Here is a 23246-nt window from a genome sequence, read left to right as displayed (position 1 = left end):
TAATAATATTTTCATGTGTCTAATGAATTCTTACATCTAGTGCTGAAGTATGTAGTTTATGAGTTGCATACCTGACAAATAGCTTGTAGTTATTTACTAATACTTTAGTTTTAGTGATACATAAATTAGCCATGCTTTTAGTATTAACATATTCATGTAGTAGTTTACACATATTTGCAAGCATCATACATATTGTACTCACCGATATTGACCAATTTGATGTTCTCAGCACTTATCAGGTCAAAACAAGCTGTCAAATTCTCTAGTTTCTCTATCTTGCCACTTGGCTCTGCATTGTAGCGGCCAATCTTATTCCTCTTCACCAAGCATTCCAGTAGAGCTATCAGGATCAATCCATCTCTGAAGTCCCACTGTAGCACTTCCACTTGTCGCCTTGCTCTCTTTAGGTTTCCACGAAGCACATCGTTCACCCAGTTTTTGAACGTGGTCATTTGCATTCTTATCCAAAATGCATCAACTTCTGTGAGTCGTAGTTCCTCTTCTTCGATAGTCCGTTGGATGTTAACAACACCAGCTTTCTTAGCTTCAGCAGGCATCTGGCATACCCAGTTCATGGTTTGGAACTTCACGTCATTATACCAGAAATCAAATCGTAGGTTACCCACAGCATGTGGTGTGTAAGTTATGTCGTACACTCCACTCATCATGCTTGTCATCAATATGGCTTCTACATCACCATCTTCAATAATGGCTTGTGCATTAAAGTTTCCTGCTCCTGCTTGAGTAGTGTCGACAGTGAAATTGATTGGCTGGCCAGTAATGGCTGTAAGAAGGTGCCCATGACCATCTGGCAGATTAAGAAACTTGATCTTCTTGGGATCAATGGCACCGACTGTGAATGGACTACCAGGGACTGGAGCATCACCCCAGAAGATGGCAATAGTGTAAACACCAACCTCATCTGGTTCAAATTTCACTGTGAAAACTCCTTTAGAATCTTTGATGTCAGCACTGACTGGTTTATTGAGAGGATTGTTGATAACCACTGACAAGTGACCTGTACCTGCCTCAGTGCAGTCCACTGAGAACTGCACAGGTTTACGAACAAACAAACTAGGCACAGCTCTTAGTGTGGTAAGGTTTACACGGCACATACTGGCTTCTGCTCCCTTGTTGATCATGACAGACCGAGTGATACTGATGTTTCCACTGTAATAGACAACTATGTCCATTATTCCAGTGTATAAGGGAACAAGGTTGACTGAAAAGAGTCCAGGAGAAATTTCTGTTTTGTTAAATTCACTGATGGTTCCATCAGAGTAGTGAGCTTGTACTGTAAGCTCTCCTTTGCCAGCTTTGGACACATCAACATTAAAATTGATAGCTTTTCCAACTACTCCTACAAATTCAGGACTGCTAGGGAGGTTGACAAATTTGAGTTTTCTTGGATCAACAACCTCAAAAGTAAATGGGCATCCAGGAATGGAAACTCCAGCCCACAGGGCTTCAATTTTGTATTGACCAGCCACTGTAACTTCAAACTTAATTCTATAAGTCAGTTTGTGTTCTTGCAGAGTGACTTTATAATTCTTTCCGGATGGATCTTCTGCTCTCACAATTAGATCACCAGTTCCAGCATCAGCACAATCAATTGAAAATTCAATACAGTTTCCTACGATATAAACTTCATCTTTACTTCTTTCCATCATTAGATGACATTTCTCAGAGTTAGGGGCTGCTTTAATGGTGAGTGGGTAGTTAAGTACTTCCACTCCACAGAACAGTACATATATTGTGACACTTCCAGCTACTTGTGGCACGCACACGACAGAATACACTCCATCAGATTTGGCAACCACTTTAAGTTCTTCACTTTGTCCGTCTTCATATTGAACTTTGGCAACCAACAAACCTTTTCCAGCTTTGGAGATGTTTACATCAAAGGTGATTTCTTTACCCACGATAGCTTGTATGCTGTAAGATTTGGGGAGATCAATAAACTGTACACGAGTGGGATCATTAACTTCAAAGCAAAATGGAGCACCAGGGATTAGATTGCCATCCCATAATACTTGAATGGAATAAGAACCTACCCATCGGGTTTCAAAGCTCACTTGATACTGGTTGTTTTCAACAGCAATGACTCTAGCTTGTAGTTGCTTTCTTTGTGGGCCGACAGCAACAGCTGTCATCTCACCTGCACCAGCAAGAGCACAGTCAACCTTGAAACTGATAGTTTGGCCTACAGTATAGATGGTGGTTTCTTGCTCCTCACTGCTGAGGAGAACTTCACACTTGGAGGCATTCGGTGCATCATAAACCACCAATGGATGGCTAAATATCCTAACCCCACCATAAGTGATTACTATTTCAATGGAGCCATTCACTGTGGGTTGATATAGACAAGTGTAAACACCGTGATCTTTCTCAGTGATAATCATATTCGCTACACCGCCTTCTGCAAACAAAATTTGTGCAATCAGTACACCTTTGCCTGCTTGGCCCACATTGATATCAAAGCAGATGTCCTTCCCAACAATAGCTTTAAAGTCTTTTCTTCTAGTGACATCAGAGGAAAGGCCAATTTTGCTAACATCTGTTGTTTCAAAGACAAAAGGACTGTTAGGAATTTCCTTTCCACTCCAGAAAACTTCAACAGTGTACTTGCCTACTACAGCAGTTTCAAATCGAAGTGTGTAGACTGCTATGTGTTCTGAAATGTACACTTGAACTTCCTTTCCATTGCAGTCTTTAGCCACTGCAGACAGCATACCACCGCCAGCATCAATGCAGTCAACTTTAAACTCTACAAACTGGCCTACAGCATATGACTGAACTTCTTGAAGTACACTTCGACATTTGGTAGCAATAGGTGTTTCTTTTACCTTTATTGTACGTGTTAGAAGTTTTATGGAGTTGAAAATAACACACAATTCAATTCGTCCGGCTTGTGCTATTGTGTACTTCACAGCATATATTCCAACTCCCTTGTTCGCTACATCAATGTCCTGTGTAGTCCCATCTTCTTGAGTGACACAAGCTGCTAGTTTTCCCTTTCCAGCACTAGAAATATCGATATCAAATGTGATAACATCTCCAGTAAATGGTGTGTAATTCTCTGTGCTTGGAAGGTTTACAAACTGAACTTGTTTAGAATCCACAACTTCAAATTTAAATGGACCACCTGGAACCACTTTTCCTGCCCACAAAACTGTGATGGAATAGCTTCCTGCACACGAAGGTTCATGGAATATCTTGTAAATTGTTCTATTGTCAAAAGGCTCCAGTGAAGAATGAACTTCAATGTCTCTGCGCTGTGGTTCAAAAGACTTGAGGCTCAATTCTCCATACCCAGCATCAGTGCAGTCTACTGTAAATTCAATCATTTGTCCAACATCTAAGAAGGTTCCTGGCTCAAGTGTGGGTAAGTTCACAATGCATTTGCTAGCATCAGGTGCTATTTTCACTGAGCAGGGAAACGATAGCACTTTGATTTGGTTAAATAAGACTACTAGCTCCAGTGAAGTCACTTCTGAATATCTGTAGCTTACAACATAAACTCCTTTGACTTTCTCTCTCATGTGAAGGGCCTCAGATGTACCACATGACAACACGACCTGAGACTCCACTTTAGCAGAGCCAGCATTCTTTGTGTCAACTGTGAACGAAAGCTCCTCTCCTACAAATGGTATATATGTCTCAGTGTCGGGAAGATTAGTAAATTTCACTCGGCTTGAATCAACCACTTCAAAAGTGATTGGGGTGGTAGTGATTGACTTTCCAGCCCACATTATGGTGAGCGAGTGCACACCTACAACAACTGGTGTGATCTGCAATCTGTAGACATGATCTCTTTCTGTAATCATATTTACTTCAACCTCCTTACGGGGACCAACTGCTTTGCTAGTCAAATCACCAACACCAGCTTCAGTACAGTCAACTGTGAGCTCAACACATTCACCAACATTGAATAATGATTCCCTTTCCAGTGCACTCATGTCAATTTTGCATCTGCTAGAGTCTGGTGCAGCTCTAGTAGTGATCATGTAGGACAGCACTTGTTCTCCATTATAGCGTACATAAACTTCAGTGTGTCCAATGTGAATGAGAGTGTGTTGAACACCGTAGACTCTCCTTCCTTTCTCAGTCAATATCAGCGTTTCAGTGACACCAACAGACACCACTTCAGCAGCAAGTTTACCCTTCCCAGCTTTACTGACATCAATATCAAAGCAGAAAACTTCCCCAGTCAATGGATGGAATTCATCTTGTTTTGGAAGCTTGAAGAACTTCACTTGACTAATATCAACAATGTCAAAATTAAATGGACTGTTAGGAATAGGTTTGCCAGACCAAAATATAGCCATGGAGTATGTTCCAGCATCCTCAGGAATTAACTGAACATCATAAACTTGATCAGCCTTCTCAATGATGTCAGCATGTAGTTCTCTACGCTGTGGGCCAGTACATTTGACAGTTAATTTCCCTGTACCAGCATTGATGCAGTCAACAGAGATGGCAATTGTTTGAGAAACATTCAGCAAATATTCATCTGCTGTTGATAAGATGGTTGCAATGCACTTGCTAGCATCTGGTTGAGGCTTGACAGTAACCTCATACTCGAGAATAGTAACCTCATTGAATCTGATTGTGATTTGGAGGTCACCAACCTGTTGGAAAGTGTATTTCAAGATGTAAATTCCTTTTCCTTTTCCAGCAAGCTTTATTTCCTGAGGTTCTTCTCCACTAGTGATGGCATGAGCAGTGACGGTACCTTTTCCAGCCTTGGTTGTGTCAATGTCAAAGCCGATGCTCTCACCGGTAAGAGCAACAAGACATTCTGTGGGAGCAGGTACAAAACAAACCAAGCTGGGATCAAAAGAGCTTATAGTGAAGGGAACCGATGGAATAGATTTTCCACTCCACAATGCTTCAACTGTATACTCACCAACAAATACAGGCTTGAAAGTAATTGTAAACACATTATTTGTTTCTGATATGGAAACTTCAGTTTCATGGCCAACAGGATCTTTGGTGGTCACAGATAAATTACCATAGCCAGCTGCCGTGCAATCAACTGTGAAGGTAGCAACATTGTTTATCATTATCAGGTGTTCTGGGACTTGCAGTTGACACTTGCTAGCGTTTGGTGGTTCCCGGATAGTTACAGCAAATGGACTCTGTGTGATTGGCTGTTCCTCATAGTCAATACTTAGCTTATAATCACCAGCTACTGGTGCCTTATAAGTCAACTGGTAAATGCCATTTCCTTTATCCTTCATTTCAACTACAGCTTCTTCACAGCCATCTGTGCTCTTCATTACTGCAGTAAGGTCTCCATCCTTCAACAATCCACTATCAGATGCTAGTATAGTAACTGATTCAGTTCTTCCACAGTATCCATACTGTAGGGCATCTCCTTCAGCTGTAATAGCAGAATAATCTATCGACTTCTTCACATCAAGCTTCATTGGTGTGTTCTTCACTGCCTTTCCACCCCACAACACTTCTACCTTATGAATACCTTCTTGTGTGGCTGTGAAGAGTGCCATGTATGTGCGTTCACCAGTTTCTGTCACATCAGTGTCTTCATACACTGATGATGGTCCAGTCACCTTAAAGTCTAACTGTGCATTGCCTGCCTCAGTGGCGTCTATTGTGAACATTATCCTGTCACCAGTTTTTAGCTTCTTCTGTTGTTCCAGTGATGTGCAGGTCACCTTTACTAAGGAGGCATCCACTACACTGACTCTAAATGGAACGTTTGGAATGGGAAAATCTGCCCATGTCAAAGATATATCAAAAGCACCAACTTCTTTTCCTGTTAGTGACAACTGGGTTACCCCACCCATTAAACTTTTGATACCATGAGTTATTTCTGACCCTTCTATGGCAGTACTTGTGCATTTAAGCACACTAGGGCCACATTCATAGGTTCTGACATTCATTAGTTTTGTTTCACCAACATGAAGCAGTGTGATAAGCTCATCAGATACTTGACAATTGTCTGGATTAAACGATTTGATAGAGAATGGACTTCCATTGATTTGCTTGTTTCCATACTTCACTTCAAGTTTGTACTCACCAACAAACTCTGCAGTAAACTGGCCATGAATGGAAGTTTCAGTGTAGGAAAGACGTACAGAACTTGACCGTTTCATATGAGATGCAACAACTTTTAAATGTTTCGATTCAAAGGCAATACCATTGATATCAAATTCTACAACCTCCTTCACCTTGAAGTTTTCAGAAGGAAGGGTGACTGACAGCTGGCTAAAGTTAACTACTTTACATATCCAAGGAAGATGTAATACTCTCATGTCATTGAAAAGAATGACAATCTCCAAAGAACCTGCGTCTGCCAGCTTGTACACAAACTTGAAGACACCATTGCGAAGCTCCTCCAAGTTAACATTATGTGGTACATCATCGTTTATAATAACTTGAGTTGTCAGTGTGCCTTTGCCAGCCTTTGTTACATCCAAATCAAAGTTAATGGATTCTCCAGTCAAAGCAACAATGTCTGCTGCAACTGGCATTTTTATAGTACGCACTTTTATAGGATCAAATGTATTGAGTTTGAAAGGACTGCCAGGAATTGCTACTTTGCTCCATAATATTTCTACAGCATATTCTCCAACTATAGATGCAGTGAACCTGATGGTATATACTCCATTGTTGTCGGTGATCTGGGCATCTGCAAAATTCCGAGCAGGATCCTTTACTTTTACGGTCAGCTCTCCACATCCACCTTCTCGGCAGTCGACATCAAACTCTATGGCAGTGTCAACAAGTACTAAGTTGTTGGGAGCATCGAAGCGGCACATGTTGGCATCAGGTGGTGGTCTTACTGTAACATTAAATGGGCTGCCTTGTATAGGCTGTCCTTCATGGTTGATATGCAATAAGTACTTCTCTGCCACTTCTGCCACATATGTCAAGCTGTATGTACCACTGCCCTTGTCCTTCAACTCTAGTTTAGGCTGTAAATCATCATCATATGTTTCTACAGTTGTCATTGTGGCAGTAAGATCTCCATCCTTCAGCAGTCCACTGTCAGTGGCAATTATAGTGACTAATTCTTTTTTACCAGCAATACCATATTTGAGAGCATCTCCACTAGCTGTGATTTTGTCAGCATCGACAGCTTTCTTGACATCCACCTTCAGTGGGATATCCTTGGCAGGCTTTCCGCCCCACAATACTGTGACTGTGTGTGTTCCCATTTGTGTTGGAGTGAAAGATGCTGTGTAAGTATTATTGTTATTACTGATGACACTGACACCAGTGTAAGTTGATAATGGACCTGCTATAGAAACATCTAAGTCAGCCTTGCCAGCATCTGTAGTGTCAATTTCAAAGGCAGCTGGCATGTCAGTTTTAAGCTTCTTTTGGTCGGCTAGTGATGTGCATGTCACCTTAACTGCCATTGGATCAATAATGTTGATTGGAAATGGAGTATCAGGAATGGCACGGCCAATCCAAGTCATCTCTACATTGGTTGTTCCAACCCTTCTTGGAATGATTTCAATTTGACTAGTTCCAAGGCGGTTAGGCTTTACAGAATGTTCCAGGATGTCCTTTTCTTCTGTCGATAATTCTAACAGGCCAGGACCAGCATCATTGTGCCTCACTGAAAGATTGCTCTTTTCTCCAACACAGAGTGTGTTCAAGGGTAATCCTACCACTTGACATTTCAGTGGGTCACATGACTTGACAATGAAGGGACTACCTGCAATGTGCTTCCCTCCAAATTTCACATTAGTTGCATATTCTCCGATTTGTGTTACACAAAAGGAAGCAAAGGCAGATCCACCGCCATATTCAATTTCAACAGAGGTAGGGCTTCTGGCATGAGCAGTGTTAACATCAAGGTGTTTGGTCTCTCCACTGATGCCAACTATTTCAAATTTCACTGTTTCGTTTATCAACACAAACTCTCCTGGGTTCTTGATAGAGAAAGTACTGAAGTCGATCACATCACATGACCATGGTATGGGAACTCTGTGGCCACAAAAAAAGAACGCTACTTCCAGAGATCCTGCAATTGCAAAAACATAACTCATTTGGTGCATTCCTAAATTGTTCACAGTGAGATCTATATCATTAGAACTACCATCTGCTAGAATGATCTGACAGGTCAACTCTCCTTTACCAGCTTTCTTTGAGTCAACTTCCAACGTGAACTTGTCACCAATAAGGGCCAGGAAGTCCTGTGCTGATGGAAGGTTCTTGATAACAACTTTACTGGGGTCAAAGCAATCAAAAGTAATTGGAGTGTTGGGGATGGCTGTACCACTCCACAATACCTCAACAGTATACGCACCCACTGTGGTAATCTCAAAAGACACCGTATACACTTTATCTTCATCACATATTTTCGCTTGTACTGCTTTCTTTGTAGCATCCTTGATCTTCACACTGAGCTCACCATATCCAGCTTCCTTGCAGTCGACAGTAAACTGAGTGGTAGTGCCAGCAAGAATCTTAGTTTCCTGGAACTCAACAACACACTTGCTAGCATCAGGTGGTTGTCTGATGTCAACTGTGAATGGACTATTGTTAATAGGCTTGTCTTCATAGTTGATTTGTAGTTGATACTCTCCCAGTGATGATGCAGTATAAGACAAGGTGTACTGTCCTATTCCTGTTTCCTTCAACTCAATTGCTGGACAATCAGGACCATTGACTTCATTCATTACTGCAGACAGGTCTCCATCCTTCAACAATCCACTATCACTGGCAGTTATGTTAATAGTCTCTTTCTTGTTGATGTAGCCATACTTAAGTGCATTTCCGTCTGCTCTGATGCTGCTAATTCCAATGGCCTTCTTCACATCGAAGGCAATAGGGCTTTGAGGTACTGGCTTACCACCCCACAGGAATTCAGCCTTGTGGTTACCCACTTGGGCTGCAATGAATGAAACAGTGAATGTACCATCTTCATTGTCTTTGATAATAGATTCTTTGTACCTTGATCGAGGACCTGTTACATTAAACTGAAGAGGAGCTTTGCCAGCTGTTCTTGCGTCAACTTCAAACACCACTTCACTGGCAGTCTTCACCTTCTTCTCTTCTTCAAGTGTTACACATTTCACAGTCACTAGTGATGCATCCACTACTTCAACTACAAATGGTACCTTAGGAATAGGGAAGTCAGCCCAGTGTAGGCCAACATTGGCTGTTCCAACAGTCAATGCCTTCAACATGACTGCAGAACCTCTTGCATCACTCTTGACGTCATGTTCAAGCAGACTTCCTTCTGTTAAAAATTCTGCAGTACTCTTCAGTAATCCCGGGCCTGCTTTACTGGTCTGAATGGTGATGTTCCTGGATTCATTCACGTGCAAGACTTGTGGTAACTGTCCTGATATTTGACATGAATCTGGACTACATGATTTGATGGTTATTGGACTGCCGGTAAGCTGCCTGCCACCATATTTCACATCCACTTTGTATTCACCAACAAACTCAGCACAGAATGTTGCAGTCGCACCAACATCAGTATATGCCAGGGACACACTCGTGGGCTGTCTCATGTTTGAAGCTGTAACGGTGAAATGCTTGGAGTTGGCAGGGATGCCTGCTACCTCAATTGTCACATTCTCTCTCATCTTTACAAATTCTGGTGTTGTTCCAATTGTAAACAGACTCATGTCAACCACAGAACACATCCACTTGTCAGTTAACACTGCATGATTATTGAAAAAGATTAATAGTTCAAAAGAACCAGCTTGTGAAAACTCATACTTGAAGGTGTACACTTGATTTTGTTTGTCAGTCACTTCAACTCCTTGAGTGTTGCTTTCCAACAGAACCACTTGTGAAGTAATTTGGCCTCTGCCAGCTTTGCTAGCATCAATGTCAAATTTAAGGCATTCACCAACTAATGCAAGATAATCAACAGATTTGGGTAAATTGGAATAAAGAACTTTGCTAGGATCAAAAGTATCAAACTTGATCGGACTCCCAGATATTGCACTGCCACTCCATAACACATCTGCCGAGTAGCACCCAACCAGAGGTGCTGTAAATTTAACACTGTAGATGTGATTGTTTTCAGTTACTTCAACAGATACGTTCTTTTTGGCTGGGTCTGTTACTTTAACAGTAAACTCTCCATACCCAGCTTCTCTGCAGTCAACATCAAATTCTATAACACTTTCTACCAGTACTAATGTATCAGCAACTACAACTTGGCACTTGCTAGCATCTGGAGCTGGTTTAACATCTACTGTAAAGGGACTGTCTGTGATTGGCTGTTCTTCATGAGTGATATTCAGAGAATAGTCAGTGGCCACTTCAGCAACATATGTCAAAATGTATACACCATTTCCTTTCTCTTTGATCTCCACTACTGGCTTGATGTCATTGTCGTATCCATCCACGGTTGTCATGGTGGCAGCTAGGTCACCATCAGCTAATAGTCCAGTATCTTTGGCTATGATAGTGACAGTTTCTTTCCTGCCTGCAATTCCCAGCCTCAGGGCATCACCCTCTGCTCTGATACTACTGCAACTGATAGCTTTCTTCACATCAATGATTAATGGAATATCTTTGGCAGGCTTTCCTCCCCATGTCACATCTATTGTGTGCTTGCCAACTTGTTTGGCTACAAATGAAGCTACAAATGTGCCATCTCCATTAGCTGCACATTCAACATCTTTGTATTTAGTTGTAGGTCCAGATACTGCAACCTTGACATCTGCTTGACCAGCTTCTGTAGCATCAATAGCAATAAACACTTTGTCCTCTGTCTTCAACTTTTTCCCTTCTTCGATATTAGTGCATTTCACTGTCACTAGAGATGCATCAACCATATTCACTTGAAACGGTGTATCTGGAACGGCAAAACCAGACCACTTCAGCTCTACAGTACACACTCCAACTGCTTGTGCAGTGAGGTCACATTGTAGAGTGCCTCCAACGGCCTTCTTTATATTACACCCAAGCAATTCTCCTGTTGGTTCACACTGAAGAAGGTGCTGTAGTTCACCAGGTCCTGCCTCGTTCGTTTTAAGAGTAACAGATTTGGTCTCCTTAACATGAATAACAGATGGAACTGAGCCAATTATCTTGCACTTTCCTGGATTACACACTTTTACAACAAAAGGACTGCCAGTCACTTGTTTTCCACCATACTTGACATCAATCTTGTATTCTCCCACTTGGTTAGGGATAAACTGAGCTAAGGCATTGGTCTCCATGTAACTAAGTTGTACTGTGGATGGCTGTTTTGTGTGAGTAGCAGTCACTTTAAGATGCTTCAGTTCAGTGGTCACTCCTTCAATATTAAACTGTACATTGTCATTTACTTTACAGTACTCAGGTGGGACAGTAACAGCAAACTGACCAAAATCAACCACATCACATGACCAAGCAGCTGTTACAAACACTTTCAGGCCATTAAACAAAACTTCGACTTTAGTTAGACCGACATTTGCAAAGGTGTGGGAAAATCCATACACTGCAGTTGATTTTTCAGTGAGTTCAACTGACTGAGAAGTCTCATCGCACACCTCCACTTCAGCAGTCACTGTACCTTTACCTGCCTTAGTGGCATCAATGTCAAATGCTAGTGTGTTACCAATAATACCAATGTATGTGTCAGCATTTGGTAAATTGATGAACTTAACTTTACTGGGATCAAAACTGTCCACTTTATAGTAGTCATCACCAATCACCACTCCACTCCACTTAGCCTCAATTGTATATGTGCTGACTGTTGCTGCATTGAATTTGGCAGTGTAAATGTTACCACTGTTAGAAACTGTTACTTGTATATTTTTCTTTGCTTGGTCTTTAACCATTAGTGATAGTTCTCCATAGCCAGCTTCTCTGCAGTCAATGTCAAACTCTACTGTGGTTCCCACAATCACTAGTGTCTCTGAGAGAATGACACGACACTTGCTAGCATCTGGAGCTGGCTTAACATCTACTGTAAAGGGACTTTCTGTGATTGGCTGTTCTTCATGAGTGATATTCAGAGAATAGTCAGTAGCCACTTCAGCAACATATGTCAAAATGTATACACCATTTCCTTTCTCTTTGATCTCCACTACTGGCTTGATGTCATTGTCGTATCCATCCACGGTTGTCATGGTGGAAGCTAGGTCACCATCAGCTAATAGTCCAGTATCTTTGGCTATGATAGTGACAGTTTCTTTCCTGCCTGCAATTCCCAGCTTCAGGGCATCACCTTCTGCTCGGATACTGCTGCACTCAACGGCTTTCTTCACATCAACAATTAGTGGGATATCTTTAGCAGGCTTTCCACCCCATGTGACCTCAATTGTATGCTTGCCAATCTGTGTAGCTAGAAATGAGGCAATGTATGTGCCATCTTCATTGTCCACTATGTCAACATTTGTGTACTTGGAAGTTATTCCTTTGGCACTAAACTTCATGTCTCCCTGTCCAGCATTTTTACCATCAATCAGAAAACTAATGGTTTGATCAGTTTTGAGTTTCTTTTGACGTTCTAGTGTAATACAGGTCACAGTGACCAAAGACACATCCACGATTTTTGCATCAATTTGCAAACTGGGAACTGGAAAACCAGCCCAGAAGAATGAGATGTCACAAGATCCAACTGCCTTTGGTGTAAGATTGATCTGGGAGCTGAGTGTACCAGGTTTAACATCACTATCCAATAGGTCACTATTGGATACATTACATTGTAATGTGCCGGGGCCTGCCTCACTTGATTTAACAACAAGAGTCTTCACCTCTCCGACATGCATGACTGCACTGACCTGACCAGCAAACTGGCACTTGTCTGGATTACAGCCATTAATGATTAATGGACTACCAGGAATCATTATGTTGCCATATCGAGCTTCTACTTTGTACTCTCCTACTTCTTGAATTGGAACCTGACCAGTCACACCATTGTCTCCACATGACATGGCAATAGTAGCTGGTTGCCTGCCTCTTGTTGCTGTAACTTTCAAGTGTGCTGATTCACTGTTTAAACCAGTTATCTCAACTTTGGCATCTTCATTGATCTTGACATATTGTGCTGGTGTAGTGAGTTTGAACTGGTTAACATCAACTACCTGACAGATCCAAGGTGATGGAAACACTTTCAAGTTGTTGAAGAGTAGCACAACTTCAAGTGAGCCAACATGTACAAATTTGTAGCTGATGATGTAAGTTCCCTGGCCCTTTTGTATCAATTCCACTTCTTCTGAGTTTCCATCAGCTGTGATGACTTGACATGACAGTTGCCCCCTACCTGCTTTGCTGATGTCAGCTTCAAATGTAAGAGTTTCATCCACAATTGCACAGTACTTTTCAGGGCTTTGAAGGTTTGTGACTTTTACTTTGGATGGATCAAATATATTGAACACAGCTGGAGCTGATCCTACATTCTTACCACTCCACATAATGTCAAAACTATGCTCTCCAACAAGTTGTGTATCTGCTTGCGCACTGTACACTCCATCAGTTTCACTCACTGTAGTTTGTAACTCCTTTCTCAAAGGATCCCGTGTCTTCATTGTAAGTTTTCCTACTCCTGCTGTGCTGGCATCTACAGTGAGCTTGATCGGTTGACCAACCAATAGCAAAGTGTCATGAAGGTTGACAAGACACTTATTAGAGTCCGGGGCTAGTTTAGCTTCGCATTCTAGTTCTAACACCTTAACACCATTGAAGATGACCTGGAACTGTAACAAACCAACCGAAACCACAGGATATTTTAATGAGTAGACTCCTTTTCCTTTCTCTGCTAAGCGAATGCTTGTGGTTTCACCATCTTGAGTGATGACTGATGCAACCAACTTCCCTTTGCCTGCCTTCATCACATCAATGTCAAAGGAAACAGTTTGTCCAGTTAATGGAGAAAAGCCATGTTCTTTGGGTAAGTTTAAGAATTTCACAAGTTTGGGATCAGCAATTTCAAATGTAAATGGACTTAACGGAATTGCTTTACCTGCCCACAAAACAGCCACAGTGTAAGCTCCTGCGTCCTTGGGAATAAACTGAACAGTGTAACTGCCGCCACAGTCAGTGACATCAACATTTACTTCTTTCCTCATTGGTCCAGTCACCTTGGCAGTCAGGACTCCAGTACCAGCCTCACTAGTGTCCACGGTGAAATCCACTGTCTCCCCAACATTAGTGAGGTACTCACCTCGGTCTTTAAAGATGGCATGACACTTTGATGCATCTGGTGCTAGCTTTACAAAACCAGCTAGTGTAACTAGCTGGACTCCATTGTAAAACACTATCACTTGCAATTGACAAGGTCCCTCAAACACATGTTGCAGTGTGAACATGCCCCTTCCTTTAGAGGTCAGCTTCAAGTCCTCAGATGAACCATCAGATACAAGTTGCACTTGAAGTTCTCCTTTTCCAGCCTTGCTGACATCAGCATCAAAGTTAAGACGATCACCAGTTAATGGACAGTAATTGTCTGCCTTGGGAAGATTGAAGAATTTCACAGCATTAGGATCAGCTACTTCAAACTGAAATGGGCTGTTAGGAACACTCTTATTAGCCCACAAAACGTTTACTGAATATGTTCCTGCTTGATCTGGAGAAAACTGGGCTTTGTGAATTCCAACACACTCCATAGTAGTGTTAATTGTGATTTCTCTTCTTGGTCCTGTTGCTTTTACCTCCAGTTCTCCCGTACCTGCTTCAGTACAGTCCACTGTAAACTCAATCAATTGACCCACATTTGTCAAGTATTTGCCTGGCTCTGGAATTGTCACTTTACACTTGCTAGCATCAGGAGCTAATTGTACAGTGAATGACATGATGAGAACTTGTACTCCATTGTAATGTACAGTGATAGTTGTCTGTACTGCATGAGATAATACATGGTTGATACCAAACATTCCAGTCCCTTTACTGATGATCTTAACGTCTTCAGTTATATCTCCACAAATCATTTTACTAACAAAAGATCCTTTACCAGCTTTGGTTGCGTCAATGTCATAAGCAATGCAGTCTCCAGTCAGAGGATGGAAGTCGTCCACCTTAGGAAGTTTCAAGAATTTCACTTGGCTAGGATCAGCAACATCAACAGTAAATGGGCTGCCTGGCACTGCTACTCCAGCCCAGAGAACGACAATGTTGTAGGTTCCCTCAACATCTGGTTGTATTTGTACTTTGTAGACTACCCTTCCTGTGGTAGTGTCCTCAGTAATGAAGGCCTCTAGAGCATTTCCTTGTGGGTTGGTACATTTGGCAGTGAGATGACCAGTGCCGGAATCAGTACAGTCAACAGTCAGTGTAATCATCTGGTTTACATTGATAAGATATTCATTCTCATACACAATTCGTGTGACACATTTACTTGCATCTGCTGCTGGCTTAACAGTGTAGGTCATGCAGGTCAACTGGTTTCCATTGAAGAAGATGGGAACATCAACTATCCCAGCCCTGCGGAACACATGCTTCATGTTGAATAGTCCCTTTCCTTTTTCATTGGCATTGAATTCTTCGGGCTGCTGGCCTTCATACAAAGCCTTAGCAAGTACTACACCTTTGCCAGCACTGGAAGTATCAACATCAAATGTGATGGCATCACCAACCAACGGAGCAAAGGTCTGAGGGTCAGGAACATTTAAAATTTTAACTAATGTTTCATCAGATACTTGAAAGATAAATGGGCTTCCAGGGATTGGTTTGTCAGCCCAGAGAATGGTCACAAAATATGGGCCAGCAACTTTTGGAAGTAGTGTGACCAGGTACATGCGTCTTCCTCCAGTGGTGTCCAGTGAGACATGAACAGGTACATCGTTCTTCTGTATGCCACAACTGGCCATAGCAGTCAGTTCACCAGCTCCAGCCTCTGAACAGTCAACTCTAAATGCCACTGTTTGGCCAACACTGACACTCTGATTCTTCTCAATGTTGAAATGGGCAACACATTTACTGGCAATTGGTGCCATAGACACTGTAAATGAGAAGTGAAGAATTTCAATTTCATTGTAGTACAGCTTAACTTCAAACAAGCCAGCTTCAGTTAATTTGTGCTTGATGACATGAATTCCTTCAGTTCGTTCTCTTATTGCTAATTGTGACACTGCTCCACTAGAAGTTATTACCTGACCAGTTAATTTTCCTCGGAACGCTTTACTGGTGTCCACTTCAAAGCCAAGTGTCTCACCAGTGAGTGGTGCATACTTGTCAGGAGCAGGAAGATTTAATATCTTAACTTTGCTGGGATTTGCTACATCAAAGCTGAAAGGACTGCCTCGGATGGTTTTGCCAGCCCATGTGGCTACTATGGAGTATACCCCTTCACACTGTGGTACTACTGTCACAACATATACTCTTTTACCACCAGAATTATCAACTGACTTGCTAGCTGATATTTCACTTCCATGTGGATCAGTAATTTTAACATCTAGTTCACCACCTCCAGCTTCTGTGCAGTCTATCCTGAACTGGACAGTGGAGCCAACATTCCAGAAAGTGTCACGTAGCATTGCATAATCAGCATGGCATTTAGTTGGTTCTGGAGCTTTTCTAATTTCTACTGGAGTGGAAAATATTTCCTTTCCATTGTAAAGTAGAACAAGCCTCCATGATCCAGTAACAATAAATCTTTCCTTTATTGTGTACACTCCATAAGACTCTTTGGCTTGCAGTGTTTTAATGGAGCCATTAGCTGCAACTAACTGAGCAACAAATTTGCCACGGCCAGACTTACTAATATCAATGCTGAAACTCATTGTCTCTCCAGTGACTAGAGCAAAGCCCTCGGCTCCTGGCAAACCTGTAAGTGTGATCTGTCTGGAATCTGCAACTTCAAATTTAAATGGAGACCCAGTGACAGGCTGACCAGCCCACAATATGATAATGGAGTAAGAACCAATCAATTCAGGGGTCATTTTCAGCACACACACTTTCCTTCCTTCCCTTAGTTCAGTAAATGTCTCAATAGGTAGTTCCTGGTTATCTGGGAGAACTAATGTTGCACTTAATTCTCCTCCCCCAGCTTGAGATATGTCAACTACAAATTCTAAGGTACTACCTGCTTCAAACATGCACTCACTGCGCAGCTTAGGAAATCCAACAGCAACTTTGTTAGGTTCAGGACGTGCTAGAACTGTAACTGGTATGGCAGTAAGTTTCTTGCCATTGAAATAAATAATAATTTCTAAAGATCCAGCTATAGTGGGCATGTATTCGACTACTATGATTCCACCACCTTTGTCAATAACTTTTACATCAATTGTCTTGCCACCATTAAGAACGACCTTTGCTGTTACCTTTCCTTTTCCTGCATTGCTGAGATCAATCTGATATGTTATGAGCTGGCCAACACATGGAGTGACCATCTTCTCGGTGGACACTAGTTTCACCCCACTTGGATCTGTGATCTCATAATGGAATGGACTACCAGGAATAGACAAGCCAGCCCACATAACAATGATACGATGGGCACCCGCTCTTGTGGGAATAACCTTAATATGATACTGGAGTTTGTCATCAGATGTGTCTACAGCAATGTCAACATTCAGTTCCTCTTTATCTGGTCCAGTGGCCTTCACTGTTAGTTCTCCAGTGCCAGCATCTGTGCAGTCTGCTGAGAATTCAATTGGTTGTCCAATAGTGTAAGAAACTTCAGTTGTGTCACAGCTTTGCTTGACAATGCATTTGTTTGGCCGGGGAGCAACTCTTACAGTGATGGAACCTTTAAGTATTGCCACTCCACTATACTCCACAAAGATTTGGGTTAAGCAAGCTTCTGTAAATGTGTACTTTAAGGCAAATATTCCAGCTCCTTTGTCAGTTATGGTAAAGTTCTCCTTTCTGCCACCAGGAAGAAGGACATATGCTGTAAGCTGTCCTCTACCTGCTTGACTCACATCAACATCAAAACTCATTATTTCTCCTGTCACTGGACTGAACCATTCTAACTTTGGAAGACTTATTAGACGAACCAGTTTTGGATTGCAAGTCTCAAATGTAAATGGACAGCCAGGTATTGCCTTTCCTCCCCAGTATACATGCAGCTTATGTATGCCTCCTCGTTCGGGGTACACCTTTATGATGTATACATTTTTGGTGCCTTCCTCAAAAGATGTAACAACCTTTACACTCTCTCCTTGCGGACCTACTGCATGCACAGAAAGTTCTCCTTCACCAGCATTGCTGCAGTCAAGTCTAAATTCTACCTCAGTACCAGCTGGAACAACATGTCCTTGTGTTAAGGCTGCTCCGGTGAAGATGCACTGACTAGCATAACCTGTGGCCAATACAGCAATATTAAATGGACTACCACTAACATGTTCATTGTCAATCATCAAAGACATTCTGTAGTGGCCATCCTGTGGAAACATGAATTCTAAAATGTAATGTCCATTACTCTCATCCTTTAAGGAATACTGGATTTCTTTAGCTACTGGATTAAATATTCCAGTTGATATTTGCCTGCACTTTAGACCTTCTCCTTCAAAGCCGACTGTAAGCAGCCTGTCTTTCAGCAAATCAAAGTCATTACTGGCAATTTCAATCCGGCAAACTTTTCCAGCTGCTATCTCTACTTGTCTCAAGTCAATGTTTCCAAATTGTACAAACTGTACGAGCTTTACAATGTCAATATCAAATGGGCTCCCTGGAACATCATCACCATCAATCTTCATGGATACTATATGCTTGCCAGCAACAAATGGGACACAACTAGCCTGTACCGCTCCTTCACTTGTGGTAGTCAACTGGAGCTTGTCAGTATGGCCAAGAGGATTTTGGATTTCTATTGATAAAAAACTAACATCTAGGACTCCGGTGAGGTTGATCTTTAAAGGTCGCTTCACACAAGATGCTGCAACTTGAAGTTTCAAATTTTTACCTTCAACATAAGCTCGTGATTCAATCGCATCCAGCTGAAATGGACTACCGACAACGTGTTCGTTATCTACTGTAATGACTATGGTTAACCTACCTGTACATCTTGGAGTGAAACTAATTTTGTATGAGCCTTGGCCAAGAGTTTCAATCTGGTGTTGCAATTCTCCTTGGCTGTCTTGAATACTAACTGAAATGTCTTTTGAGCCAACAGGAGTGGCCACAGTGAAATATGTTATGCGGCCCACTACAGCTTTTGTTAGTCCATCTCCACTAGCTGAACCAGTTAGTCTACTCTTCAGGTTAACAGGGCTACCCTTGATGTGTTCACCATCAACTAAGAAAGATACAGAGAACTCTCCAGCTTTAGGCAAGAGAAATTCGACAATGTAGTGACCGTTCCTTTCATCTCTGATGCAATATTGAATGTCAGAGCAGGATACCTGGAAGCCATCTGGAGAAACTACTCTGGTCTGCAGCCCTTCACCTTGAAAAATAACATTAAACAGTTTCTCTACGACAAGTTCTGTGTCATTGCAAATAATCTCAAAACGATTAACTTGACCCACACAAATATTTAGTATGGGTGGCAGTGTGGAAGTAAACTCGATGTAGTCGACTAAACGAGGAATTTCAACTTTGTATGGACTGCCTTTAACCTCTTCGTTGCCAGATTTGACAATTAGTTCATATCTACCAGCAGCAAAAGGAATGTAGGTGGCATCAGCTTTTCCCTTGCCAATGTTCTCGACAGTCAGATTATCAATCTTACCACTTGGTAGTCGCATCTGTAGGGACACAACGCTCATGCTCTCAAAGCCAGACAAGCTAATATGCATTGGTCTCTTTGCTGCAGTGGACTGGATCTCGACAACAGTGGGATCAGCTTCTGCACCGTACTCACCTGGTTGCTTTGTGATCTCTACTAGCATAAATGGTGCCAGGTACTCTGCAACTGACATGTCATCTATGCTGGAACAAGCCATATCCTCAGCAGTAAGGGAAGGCTCAATTCCTAGAGAATATTCAGCCATCCCAATTGCTTTGGTGATGTTATCAAGACCACGCTCCTCATCCAACACAGTCCAGTCTGGGAGGATACCAGGTCGTATGACATTTATCAGTGCAGTGAGGTTGATACCACTGCACCAATCAGTGGACATGTTTTTGATGGGCACATGAGGTATTAAGGACTGGGCCCACTCTCGGATCTTCTTGATGCAAAGCTTAATAAAGTAGGACAAATATGTCATCATGGACAGTTCGTCTACTTCAGGGTCAGCCATGTCATCAACACTTATAATTGGGGGAATTCCGAGATATTGTTGAGCATAAGTGATAGCTTTTCTGCAGTTGTCAATTTTATTAGAACATGTTAAAGCTCTGACATCAGGATACAAGCCAGGATACAAGTAGTCAATCACTTTGCTTAACCAAACTCCATCATTCCAATCTGTAGTAAAGTTGGTTACCCGAACGTTGCACACTCTGAGGAAGAAAGAAATTAATGCCTTCTTTGTAGATTTAGTTGAGCTCTGAATTTGATAATGTCTGATAAGGGTCCAAATCAGACCCAGAATAAGTTTAAGCTCCCCATTGTAACAATCTTCAGGTCCTGTAGTAATATTACAATAACTAGTTAACACATTAGCAAAAAAAGTTATAGGGTTGGCTATAGTACCGGCTACTACATAAGTACATGCAAAAAAACAACAAAAACACAAGCAATCTTTGGCGTGGTCTTGTATGACATAGAAGCTTCTATGTTTCAGATTTAAATTATCTACAGAAAAAGTATTATTGAGTATTTTCAATAGTAACCCTAGTGGCAGGAATTCTTCATGTTAAGAACCAAACAAAGCTCCATTTTCTAGTGCCATATTTGCATTTTTATTACAAATATTCCACACATATGATATATTGTATTATATTTGCCCAAACACTGTGCACACAATTTTAGTTAAGAACTACAACACACCACACCTAGCATCATATTAAACAATTAGATAGTTGTATGGTTTCTAATGTACTAATCGCAAACTGATAAATTACAACTCCGAGTGCCCCTTCTTTTGGCCACTCAAAGTTTTGTGTGATAAGAAACATAAAGCATACCATATAGACTGGTAAGGTTGCTAAGTATGTTAAGCGGATAGCTGATAGATGCAGCTGTACAAGAGAAGAAATGCTCAAGGATTATGTACAAGACCAATAATAATGCATGTTTCACTATGGTTACCAGTCTTCTGTAGTATGGAACTCATGCCACACATGCACAGAAGCTGAACTCCAAATATTGGTACAAATGGTGACTGCAACCTACCAGAGTGAATCCGTAAACACTCATGACAAGATTTCTATTAGGCACGTGCCCTAAATGAATATATGTAAATATATGTTAAAAAGTTTTATTAAGTGAATGCTCCTAACAACCAGACTCTACGGTACTTCTTGAAATGTGACATGATATTGTTTATTGTGCAATCACACAAAGCAGAAGTGAATATTTCTTTGAAATCACACATGCGACCAATGTTCACTGCACTCTAATATGTATTGCCGTGCTGTACCACTGATACACATAATCACAAGCAAGTGATATAGTGCGATCATATAGACTTGGTCACTGCTAACCAAACACTGTACTAGGTTAACACTAGCATTCTCACCTTCAGTGAGTTACCATCCAATACACTGTTCTACTGCATGAATTATGTTAATAGAGTATTAGAGTCTTACGTATTAGTTACCTGAAAATTAGGATACTTCAATCAATATTGTGTGAGATCCACATAATTATGTTAGAGTTGGCTTCCAGTTATTTATAACCCTTAGGCCCCTATTTGGTGATTATTAGTTTCTCATTCAGTCTTTCTAACTATTATGATGTGGGCGGGAGGGCATTACCATTAGGCCATTATAATATTAATACACTGATGTCCAGATTCTCCTTCTTTCCTCCCACAAATTAACATTGGTTTTTAGTTGCAATCGTGCTCTATCGAGCTAGCAGGATTTCAGTTGGCTTGAAAAATAGTCGAAAATAGAATCCACTGCAGTAATTTGTCAAAGAAACAACAGTGTTCCTGGCGCACTATAGCGCTAATTAAAAAACGTCATTGTGTTTCAATACAAATTATGATAGTTTGGTGTCATGTATTCTTCTGAGCATGCACAGAGTAAATAATGGCTTACCATGTGGTAGCCTAAGAAGGATGCGGGCGGTGGATGAGAAACTAATAATCAACAAATAGGGGTCTTACCAGCAATGAATTTGTGAGGCTTAATACTGACAGAATTTGTATATGCTTTTTAACTTTGCAATATGGCATCTCTGCAGTGTCCTCGTTTCTGTGTCTACATTAACTATCTTATGATATCACTGAAAGTAGATAAAATTGTTAGCTATGATTACAGAATGTGACTTTTGCTAAAGTGGTGTGACTAGCTTTATGATTATATACTGGCTCGAGACAGCATAACTGATAATTGAAGATGTAGCTTGAGTTTTAGTTGCAGTTTACCTCTATTATTTCTTGCTGTGCGCATTTTCATAATAATGTGCGAGCATGGGCGTGGCATGTTAGTGCTCGCTACTATCGTATTGAAAGACACTAGCCCTACTTTATAACGTTAACTTACCAACATTGACGAGCTTGATCTTCTCTGATTCCATGAATTTGAAACAAGCAACCAGGTTCTCGATCATCTGCGCTTTAATTTTGGGCCGTTTGCAGTAGTTGCCGACTTTTCCGGGGCTGGTGAGCGCCTCCAGTAAGGCAATCAGCGCCAGTCCATTCTTGAAGTCTGTCTTGAGATCCTTCACTTGATACTTCGTGTTCTTCAGCACCTCGTTGACCCAATTTGTGAAGGTGGCCTGTTGTATCTTCTTCCATTTCTCATTTGACTTCTTCATCGCGATAGTAAGTTACCACGGGCACGTGGTAAATTCTCTCAGCTAGAAAAATAGATTCAAATATCACTGATAGTCCGTTGAAAAGTAATACAACTTTTAACAGCTACCCTCATAGGGGCGTTGCTCTTAAGTGTAGGGGTGTGGAGTGTAAGGGTGTGGCACTTACAAATGTAGCCAATCGAAAGCTTAGAATTATTCTCACGTGATTTACAAATTTTAGGGTGTGGCTTCATAGTTTGCATAAACGCATGCAAAAGTATTTTTTTTTTTTATTTATTATTAATTAGCAAAGCCCACCAGGGGCAACACGCTAATGTGCATTACAAATCACAAATTGTTTAGCTTATCTATAATGTTCTTAAAAGTGTCAAGGTTAATTGTGTTGATGTTGTCAATTTTCAAGTTATTCCAATCAATAATTGTTCTTGGCAGAAAAGAATACTTATATAAATCAATTCTGGATTGCAGCTGTGCAAATTTGAGGGGATTATTGGCACGAGTATATGATACAGGGGTTGGCTGGGGTAAACAATGGTTTGGTAGCACCAGTAAGTTTCTT

The 23246-nt window shown here is 41.3% G+C and overlaps 1 protein-coding gene across 1 annotated transcript in view; it reads right to left on the bottom strand.

Moving 5' to 3' along the window:
• The window catches only part of LOC136238206 (uncharacterized), a 33988-nt gene extending 11199 nt beyond the window's left edge, over positions 1–22789 (bottom strand). Inside the window, exons 1-2 of the mRNA XM_066028556.1 lie at positions 22414–22789; positions 203–20386 (exon numbers count right to left, since the gene is read on the bottom strand). Of these exons, the coding sequence (XP_065884628.1) occupies positions 203–20386; positions 22414–22687 (20458 nt within the window). The 5' untranslated portion in view covers positions 22688–22789. The remainder of the gene's footprint in view (positions 1–202; positions 20387–22413) is intronic.
• Positions 22790–23246: the final 457 nt, after the last annotated feature.

This window comes from Dysidea avara, chromosome 11 (assembly GCF_963678975.1).
Source record: "Dysidea avara chromosome 11, odDysAvar1.4, whole genome shotgun sequence".
NCBI lineage: Eukaryota > Metazoa > Porifera > Demospongiae > Dictyoceratida > Dysideidae > Dysidea > Dysidea avara.
The sequence above is the reverse complement of the archived record's forward strand: the minus strand, read 5'-3'. Positions and strand labels throughout refer to the sequence as shown.